The 10,874-nt window shown below is 46.0% G+C and overlaps 1 protein-coding gene across 1 annotated transcript in view; it reads right to left on the reverse strand.

Moving 5' to 3' along the window:
• Positions 1 to 6,151: 6,151 nt before the first annotated feature.
• LOC142587406 (cytosol aminopeptidase-like) overlaps positions 6,152 to 10,874 on the reverse strand; it is a 97,410-nt gene continuing 92,687 nt past the window's right edge. Inside the window, exon 15 of the mRNA XM_075698401.1 lies at positions 6,152 to 6,325. Coding sequence (XP_075554516.1) covers positions 6,264 to 6,325 — 62 coding nt within the window. The 3' untranslated portion in view covers positions 6,152 to 6,263. The remainder of the gene's footprint in view (positions 6,326 to 10,874) is intronic.

Raw genomic sequence — 10,874 nt, forward strand, 5'->3', positions numbered from 1 at the left:
AAAATCAGATAGAATCGGGTATTGTAACAACTGTAGTTTTATTTTCCTTTTGTAATGCCAAACATTTTTACTGTTCAGAGCATGATCAATTATATAAGGATGCTTGTTACAAAGGGATATTATTTGATTATGTATTGTTTGGGTACCATAGTTGGTCCGGGGTCTATGTCCAACTAAAATATTCGTACGTAAATTATATAATACATCCCGTTTAAATATTTTTCGAAGAAAAGTGTGTAGTTATTCTTGGTTGACAATAAACAAAAATTCCTAGGAAGAAACTGATAAGCTCGGCGTAAGGTAATATTTTAGAATCTGGAATATACAGCTGTCTGGTACAGATATTTAAAAACATATAAACGCAAAGCTCCTTTTTGGAGTGCGATGAGCCGGTCCGAGTCAGTCTTGTTGCCTAATCCCCAAACTAAATGACAGTACCCAAGATGTGAATGAATTAGTGAAAAATATAATTGTTTCTTCAAACGCATCGGTATAAGATGTTTCAGCCGGTACATCAAGCCTATGGACCTAGACACCTTCAAACATACATGGTTGACGTGGTCGGACCAGCTTAAATCTGATTTGAAGCAAACCCCAAGGAATCGACAGCTATGATTTCAGAATTGTTGATGCGCAATTTGCAATTGTGGTGTATGGGTTTATTTTTCGGAGCAAAAATCATATATTTTCTTTTGTTTGCATTAAGTGCTATTTCATTATTATTCAGCCACACATATGACTCGCTAAGCTAGGCATTAGCTTGTGATTCCAGCAAGGCAAGATCATGTCCGGAAAAGAAAACATTTGTATCGTCTGCATAAATACCTATATCTGGGGTTAAATGTATATTTACAATATCATTTATGTAGATAATAAAGAGCAAAGGACCAAGTATTTATCCCTGAGGAACACTATATTTTATATTGCCGGTCTCAGACCGAGTTTCGTGAAGTCGTGTGTACTCTTTTCTTCCACTCAAGTAATTTTCTATAAGTTTGCCAGACAGTCTCTCAGTAAACTCTCACTGAGTATATCAGCTCTCAGTGTGCATATCAGAAATTCTTCTGCACTTTGGGCTTTAGGGCATTATATAAAGTTCTTTCTTTAAATGCGTACACATGAAACGGCCTTTGCGGTTTCTTGAGCTTTTTTTTATTTCACTGTGAACTTTTGTGTTGTTTATAGTAGTCATGTACATATCATGTATTTTTCACTGTTGTTCATTTTCTGAGCATGTATCATATCAAGTCATTCGGAAATCTTTGTTTTTGAGAACGGAAGTCAATCAAACAAACGAGGACAAACATCTGTTGTGTTGAAAGTGGAATTTATATATGTTCTGGCATATGCTGGCATACTCAAGGCATGGACAAGACTGCATGCGCGCACGCACATCAAGAAACCACGCGGCACCACGCACCATTTCAGAATGCCAATGTCTGGCGTAACGTGCGCGCGCGATTTAAAAAGATATGTGCCGCTGACAGGCAAAAAGAAAACAAAAGGTGCGCACGGCATAGGGAAGGATGGAAAGGGAGCGAAGCGGCTCGTAATAATAAAAAAAATAAAGGAAAAACAAAAAGCGCTAGGGTAAGCAGGCGCCCTGCGGCTGCTGTTCCTCTTGCCATGACAACGTAAACAAACATGGAAGCATTTTACTAAAGTATCGCCCTCCTGCTAGGGCCATAACTAAAGGGGACCTTGGCGCTAGCTTCAAAACAGCGTTTGCTTAAAAACAGCCAATGGAAGCCATGCGGAGATTCACCCCTGGGCCTGGCGCACAACACAGCAGCTTCACAAACTCCCCAACAGCGCTGCTTTACCAGCGCTGCAAGGAACGGGCACAGCAAGCTACTCGCCCCAACATGGCGACTGCGGAGCAAAACGGCGGCGCGGCGCAGGCCAAAAGGTGTCACCCCCCTGTACGGTGGTGCGCTACATCGAGGCACCCTATGTCACCTGGGACTCGCCGCCGCGCTTGCGCGTTGGACTGTCACTTGCATTCGTCCACATATTTGTGTTGTTCCATGTTTTGTGCGCACATTTCTTATCTCGTGTGCAGTTTTTTCTCTGACCGATAAGGTGACATGACGAAGCCTCGTTGGAAGAACTACTGCTTCGCTCCTGGTTGCAGAAGTGGGTATAGCGGCGTGAAGAACGCGCCGAAGTTGTTTGGTGTCTCTGAGGACGACGAAATGCGCTGTGTTTGGAACGGGAACATTGTTTGGAATGGGAACATCCACCGTGCTGAGAAGCCCCTGGAGCTGACTGATGCTGTGTGCGAGCTACAGTACAAAGAAAAGTACGTGTTTCGAGACTGTGTTCGCGTCATTGATGGATAGGCAGTGAGGGTACCACGTTTTCACCTCGCTTTCACCGGAAGCAGTACCGACCATTCAATGTTACTAAGTACCTGTCGAAGGTGCCAGCACGCAAGGCCTCCAAGAAAAAAGGTGTGCACAGAACCTGCTGTGTGTGGCTCGTCTAAGAAACCTTGCTTGCAAGTTGATGAGCTTCAAACGGATGGGCCGGCAATCGACGTGCAGTACATACACTTATGGAATGTATCTCAGTCAACAGAGCAGTGGGCTGCTCACATATTTCTCAACTATGGTGGTGCTGCTTATGTTCACACCTCTTTTAACAGTCATTCTCACGCTGTCATGATCGAAAAGGATTCTTCATGAATTGCGAAAGTACACAAAGCGACATTGTCTGCCCGACGTAGGTTTGCTGTATGTTAATATCAGAACCACTCTCGCACCCCATGGAAGCGAGACAGGTGCTGCGTGACTCCTGTTTTGCAGCGAAGCTGTCTACGGCTACGATTCCGGGATTTATTCGTGGTGTAAAGTCGACAGAAAACGATCATCATCTATGGCTAATACCTCCGTAAGGCAGAGGCTACAAGCACTTACCAAAGTGAAGCGAACAGTTCATACATTCTCTGGAATAATGCGTAAAATATACAGAGCAGCACACGTGTCCGTAAAGAACAAGTTTAAAAGCATCCAAACCACATGCATAACTGATAAGACACTCCTACGCCTACACGCTATGTGACACACATAGCGCTTGCCACATACGTTTCCCAGTAAAGATTAGTGTTGCACGAGCTGCCGCGGCGACATCAGCTTGACTGTTGCATACGAAGCAGGGAGTGACGTAACTACACTTTCGTACATGCAAGAACCTGCCTAGCAACTGACTTGTGTTGTGACACGCACATATAATGAGGACTCCTGAAGAGCAACGAGCATACGAGGTGCGGCGAATTTCTCTTCTCTCAGGCTCACTCTTTGTAGGTGCACGAAGTAGCGGCCAAGTCGCAGGCCGTCGAAACGTAATAACTAGGTAAAGTCCATGTAATGTCGCCACATGAATAATTTCAACCTATGCCACAATGGGTAATCGTTCTAGTTGTCGTTTACAGCTTCGCTGTCCAACCACCTTTACAGCATGGATTGGGGCATATTTTTTTATGTGTAAATGAAACGCTCTCTGCAGAACTAAACCTATGTGTACGCTGAATGTATTCTAGTCAGTGCAGGTTCTGACAAGCCAGTCGTGCCACTGGCACATGCTTGGACTCGCATGAGTGAGTGAGTGAATAAACTTTTATTTGGTCCAGCAAAGCGCGATAAAACGCGCACCCGGCTAATCCCACAACGGGACCGACAGATCTAGTCTGCCGGCCCGATCGCGGGCGCGCTGGACGGCCAGGATTTGATCCTCAAAGACAGGACTTCGCAGGAGCGCGTCCCACTCTTCCTTGGCGAACTTCGGGCCCAGCGACCCGCACTCCCAGAGCATATGAGGCAACGTAGCTACCTCACCACAGGCCACGCAAGAACAATTTGGATAAATCTCTGGATATATGCTATTAAGGGACGCCGGATTTGGGTACGAGTTCGTTTGAAGAAGTCTTAGTGTGACTGCCTGCGGCCTGCTTAGCTTGGAGTGAGGCGGGGGGAAAACCCTTCTCTCTAAGTAAAAGAATTTCGTGATTTCGTTGTGTGTGAGAGGAGCGTCTCTGTGTCCGGGGAGAGAGTCGCCCGATCCGAGGGCAGCGCGGTCGGTAAAGCCACGCGCAGCCTCGCATGTACCAATGAGACTTTTTTAACTTGTGTCCTCGCAAGAAAAAAAGAAAGAAAACGAAGCAACTTGGTTTCCTTTCCCTCTTTATCCCACTTCTGTAAATTAGAGAATGTGATGGAGCGTATGGAAACGCATTTTCCCAGCCGAGCGAGGAAACATTCGACGCATATGCATGCATGAAGGGCCCAGGTGAAAGGTGCAGCAGCGCCACCTGTGCGTTTCTGGGAAAACTGGTTCACCGCGGAGCCTTCCCACGAACCACTATCCCCAATCTAGTAAACTATAGCTATGATCTCCGTCGGTGGGGTCACCGGCCGTCTGGCTCATGACATCAGTCTAGAGCGCGTGCCCATTGCTGGAGGCTCATGTGTATCCACCTTTGAGGGGCAAATGCCACTGCCTTCTAAAGTTGTACCCAACTATAGTTGCATTCCACAACACACCTTCACTGTTCCTGTACAATGAAGGCTTGTGCACATATATACATCTTGAAGGGGCAGCACAATATGACAAAGACAGAAGGCAGGGACACACAGGACTTCGTCATATTGTGCTGCCCCTTCAAGATGTTAAACCAGCACCAACTCGCCCAAATGTTGATCCTTCTACATATATATAAAGTCATTATTATGCTGTGTGGCAGCCTGTACACTGCAAGAGAAAAAAGAGTACTTCAGGAAGTGCAAAATCTTCAACAGCCTTGATGGCATAAATGTCTACTAGTGCAAGGAGACAATGAAAAGGGTGATGTTCTAGGGCCACTAGATTTTTGGCATGTAGCGGAGAAAGGAAGATACAGATAGAAGTTCTGCGAGCAAGTGCTCTTGTTTGCACTGCACTAGGCTACAATTATGATTTTTTTGTCAGGGGCCTAATATTACCCCATTTTTTATAATTGAGCTTATATTTAAATGCAGGTTGTTAAAGTATCATATTATTCATTGCTGACCTTCCTCTAGATCAGAGCATGCTTGTGCTGTCTTTTAGACAAGTACTGTACCCTACTTACTCAATTCTAATGCGCCCTCGACTGCAACAGGCGCCCATTTGTCGTGACCAAAAACAAAGAAAAGTCCTTCACAGTACCTTCGCACACATCATTCTTTCATACAGGAATACAACTTTCTCTCATTTTGGAAAAACAACGATTTACTCCCAATGCACTAAAGTTGCGATAAATAAAGAAGTCGCAGTTTTGCCTGAAAGGCGAAGCATCGATTACGATAGCAAATTAGTAGACAGCTATATGAAAAGTAAGGATGGTAGCTTTATCAGTCACATAAACTTTTAAGCATTTGTTTACTAACTAAATTAACAAGCATGGTGTCACGCACGCATGAGCAAACATGAATGCATCTCACTCAACGACTGCGGAAACTCTATCAAAATGCTGGAGTGAGGAAGTGCGATAGCACAAGCGAAGAAATTGACCTTTGTGCGGCCTCTCGCTTCAACATGATTTAAGCGATGAGAAGACAGTGCGGTGCGCCTAGATGCGTAGACACTGTCTCCATTGCAGATCACTTTCAAGATAGGGGGCGAAACGGCTGAGCTGTTCATAGCAGCCATCGGTGTAGAATGTCTCTCTGTTTGCGCCAGTCCTGTACGCAACTTTTGAGAACTCCGAATGCTTGTGATGCGGCCCGATTTCCGTCTGTCTCCGCACATGTGATCGCTTTCCTTTTAATTAAGGCATCGTGATGAACTCGGCATGTCTTTGCAGTTGCACTTCCACACTGACAGAGCAAACACAGAAAACGGGAAGACGGACGGTGCATTAACCTAGGCCAAAGGAAGCATTGCCTAAGCACACGTACCACAGCACATGGAGGAAGCCATGGCAGCTAGGCTTGAAGCGCGTATGAGGCGGCCATTTTGAAATGCCGATAGCGATATGGTAATTTAGATTTAGGGTCGTACTTGATTCTAACACGCACGCAATTTTTGGACCTGTTTTATTCGAAAAGAAGTGCGTGTTAGATTCGAGTAAATACAGTATTAGGGAAACCTAATCCTGTAACTAAATTCGGCATGTTCAAAGTAAAGTGCAAAAGACTGTGAAAAAGGACGTCATTTATTTGTAAGTTCATTTATGGCAATAAAGAACGTCAACAAGTGGCCTGCAGATTGAAAGAAAGGCGTGCGTCCTAGCCGATTGGCCCCCGTCAAAGCTTCTCCAGTTTAGCCACACGTTCCACAAACTCCACCAGAGTGCGCACCGGTCGGCCTGCAAGAAAAGGCAGTGGCTACATGATGCACACGTACACACACACAGACAGGAAAGCAAAATAAAAGCCGCAACACAAATGGACGTTATAAAAGCAAGTGAGTAGTAATAATATGCATCAGCATTTGTAATGTCAACTGCAGGATTATGGGCGCTCCCAGAGAACTCTAATAAGTACACCCGTCTTGTGACAGCCCTAGCAATGCAAAACCTTCAATACATTGTACCATCCATAGCGCACTACTGAAGTCTGTTATAATCTGCAACCTTGCAGTAGCTTGGAGAAAACATTAGCACAAGATCATGCAGCGCAGCAAAACCACATGCTGCGCATACCATTTTCAATGAGCAGCATTCTTTGTCTCATTCTAGGCACCTTGAGGTAGGTAGGTTATTGCCTCACCACACTTGGATACAAAATAATTAATTTGTGACCAATGGTGGAATCGAACCTCTGTCGTGGAGTACAGAAACCTGGAGTTCTGACCAGGTGCATGCTCCTTCAATTCTAAAGGCAGACAGGTCTTTGAAACACATGTACCTTGTGCCACTTTCTTGTCTTCTTTTCTCATGACAGATCATGCTTGCTTTGAACACTGTGTTAGACTGTGTTATCTCCAGGATCACACCACATTGCCCAGTACTCTTCTCGTAGCAGCTAATGCTGTGTAGAAACTCTGTGACGTACCGACTTTATAATTGGCCAAAGTTAATCGTCTTCTAACATATACACTACCTTCAAAAGCATTGGTATACATACGATAGTACTACACTTTGTTGGAGATCATATCACACTCCGTGTCTTTCTCATTAATGCCCGTCGAGTACCTATTTGGAGCCCAACAATTGGCATGTACAGTCGCCGACCGTTTCTTCGGACCTCACGGGGACTGCAGAAATGTGCGAATACACAGGTGTCCGAAAAAGCAGATTAAGAAAAAAAAAATAATAAAATTTCCACGCACTTAATCTGGCTCGGCAGTAGGCTTGAAGAAATCGTGACTGCGTCGTTGCACGCTGTTCCGTTTACGCGCAATCAGATAAGCATGAATCTCGGAGAGGGTCGTATGGTCACTATAGGCGGCTGAAAGCACAGTCACTGTTTGTACACGCTCTGCATGCAACGGCAGCGTAGCACATGATGCGTCATCTTCCGACTCAGAGTCATCGTCCGGCAGTGCAGCAGAAACCCGACGAATGATCTCGCTGTCGTCGAGTTCTGCGCATGTCAGTATAGCAGTGTCAGCACCTGTGAAAGTGTCAAATGAGACAGTTTCCGGAATTGCAATGCAACCACTGTGCAGGTCTCGGCAGAACATTTTCCGCGTCAGTAGGGAGCACATCGAAAGGCACGAAATCTTAGGCTTCTCGGCACCCGCTTGCCGGCATTCCCCAGTGCAGTCTGCGCGGGCACTGTCGGCGCCATTAGACACTTGACGCGATGTTTCCATATGCCGCGTTGGATCACCGGAATCTCAACACAGTACCCAAAGCAAACACCACCATGCCGACACCAGTCACACAAACGAAAAACGTGGCGTACTCATAGGCGTACTCACAGCATCGTGCGCGAAATAAACCAGCTGCTGGATTGTCTTGACATGGCTTACTAAGCTTAAACCGGAACTGCTGTAGAGCCAGTCTATCGAACCAGGCAGAAACGATGATGATGAGCGGGGATTTGCAGTAGCGCCACTTCGTGGGGCAGCAAGGAGGCTCCGTTCAAAACAAAAATGGCGTTCAGCAAGTCGAACCATCCACCGGTCAGAGTCGGTGCATGGTGCTCTCGATCGAGTTGGCTCAAGGAGTGTCCGAAAAATCAAACGAGAGGTTGCAAGGTGTCCCAACTATCGGCAGTTGTTATACATTATGGTCTATGGGGAGAATGGCGGTGCCGCGAAGCAGACCGAATAATCGAGCATGTCCGAATTTTTGGAGTCCGGAAAATCAGTCGGCGACTGTATAAGTTTGTGTCGAATGACCGCAGTGGAAATCATGTCACTTCAGCCATACGATCACTTCCAAACAGGTCATCATCAAGCTGCAGTTGCCACACACATATACACTCGCGTCATGCACATAACTACTCAATTTACACACACACTGGTAAAGCTTTGCGGAACGCTTTGGTAACGCTTTGTGGTAGCCAGGGGCCTGCAAAATGCTTCGCATAACATCGGTTCCCACAGTGTGTTGGATCTGCACAATCTTTGAGTTCTTCCAGCCCAAAATACATGGCTGGTTCTCTACCTGCTCTGCAAAATTAGCCTTCGAGAATGCTATCAATAGTTTCCCAACTATTAATACTATTAGTTTCCCAATTGCTGTGATTGCGACAACCATCATGTTAAAAGAAGCATAAAGTGTTCACCCAGTGGACATGTCCATTTAATCTGCTGCTGAAGTTCTGATTGGCTAGGCTGGGGTATAAGTCAGAAGGGGTCAGAAGGGGTCAGAAGGAGACAAGCGACCCCAGTCAATCAGGGCAGATGAAAAGGACAAGTCCACTAGGTGGACACTTACAGAATACCCCTTCAGATGAAGCCTCATAACTGTGAGACGCTGATAATATCTGGCATGAAACAAGTTGTCGGCACCGTCCTTGGGAATGAGCCCGTGAAAAAAATTGGAAAGCATAGCATGTTCAAATGACAAGGTTGCAAGAAGAATAAGAGAAATGACGTCTGATGTGCAAAGCCAGATAACTGAAAAAGTGAAATGTGCAGGAAAGTTCTCTCTTGCCGTGGGTCAGAGCTGCGATGTGTCTGTGCATTTCAAGGATAACATGGTCATCGCCCAAGAGGTGCTTTTGTGCAAATAACTCGAAACGACTGCGAAAGGACCAGATTTCTTCAATGCTATTAACAGTTTTTTTTGTTCTACATGGACTTGCAGGGTGTTTACCAACCAGGAAAACAGGGAATCTTCAGGGATTCTAGATAGTCTGGAAATACTGAGGGAAAACTCAGGGAATTTGTGCTTCTGTCAGGGAAAATCAACTGTAATTTTATTGAAAGGGAACAATAGTTATGCTAATGCTGGCTCGAGTAACAGAGGAATCGTAACGAATTGTCTTTGACGCCATTTCGTCGGCTGGAGGAGTTGTCAGTGTAAAGCCAACAACCAATTTTCCAGACGGCTTTGCAGCATCACCACGTAACGCATAGGGCCAATGTATAATGTCTGAAATTTAAGATGCAAGAATAATTTTCCAAACTTCTCGCAATGACCGCAGGTCCGAAGCGGCATTAATCAAAGCCACCACTGCTGCCATGTTGATTATCTTGCCGCCTTCAATCGGCGCTCTCGCACGCAGATCCGGTGGCAGCCGTAGCCACAACCGCGGCAACATTAGGCCTAGCTGCTTCGATGTTCGCTATTAAGGTTTTGCTGTTCGGTGCCGTGTTTTTCATTGAAAGAATTTGCCGCTGTCAGCAATGGCATCAACTCCACCTTTGTAATCCTCACGCTTGGCTTCGAAGCCTGGCTTGTTACATAAGGCCTGTTCGCCTCAATGCAGCAATGTTACGCTGTGAAGCATAACAAGTGAGGGAAGGGGCAACTGTCACAGGACACAGTATGTATTCGTTAAATATACACACATGCACCTGCTCTCTCCTGTCACAGTATGAGTATCTATATAAAGTACAACCTTGTTAAACCGTGCCCGCTTAAACAGTAGTTTCGTTTTAAAATTAGTAAAGTCAAATCCCTGACTCAGCGGCCATTGAACATAATATGTTTGTATCCGCATAAACCGTACTAGGTTATTGCGTACGTATTGGTTAACACGCAGTGTTTCCACTTTTTCTCGTGCAAACATGGTGTTGCTTCGTCACCATCGGGCCGCCCGGCAGAACAACAAGCCTCAGGGATCAGAACAGCATTCAAGCGCCCTGTGCATTTTCGCATGAAGCCACCTCAACATCATTTCGGTGCCGTGCCAGAGAGCATTGTGGTGTCGTGCAAACGATTCATGTCATGCCAAAGCTCGGATAAAAAAGACGCTGGGTGCTGAGCATAGAAGAACATCGTTCATGCTATCGAACGTGACACGAAGAAGTCGGTGCTGGCACGTGACAAGGTTCTACTGTTGACTACAATGTGTGCCACTTGGAATGCGAAGTTGCTCGACTACGAAGTTCGACTTGTCGCCATTGTTGCCTCTGTTGTTGCCGAAGTATCAACTAGCGATAGTGATGAGGACGACACGGAAAGCAACAGCACGGGCGATTCAGGCCTGACAGTGGCAGAACCTGCACGTTACGTCAGCCTCATGAATGCAATCGTCGCGACGAGAACAGCACCCCGCCATGAAAAAGGTGCCCGACAACTTCCGCAACATTACCGCCCGCGTGCACGGAGAATATGCAACACCAACGAGGAAGCTGCCATGTGAGTGTTTGCCAAGAAGAGGGGGCTAGTTGAAAAGCTGGCTCGCAGCTTCAGTAAGTTTGAGGCCGTGGTCGTCGCTGTTAGGCTGCAGCGGCATCAATAGAAAATAACACTTTTGTCGTGCGAACTGAATAAATACTGCATGTTTTTTCTA

This window comes from Dermacentor variabilis, chromosome 7 (assembly GCF_050947875.1).
Source record: "Dermacentor variabilis isolate Ectoservices chromosome 7, ASM5094787v1, whole genome shotgun sequence".
Lineage (NCBI taxonomy): Eukaryota > Metazoa > Arthropoda > Arachnida > Ixodida > Ixodidae > Dermacentor > Dermacentor variabilis.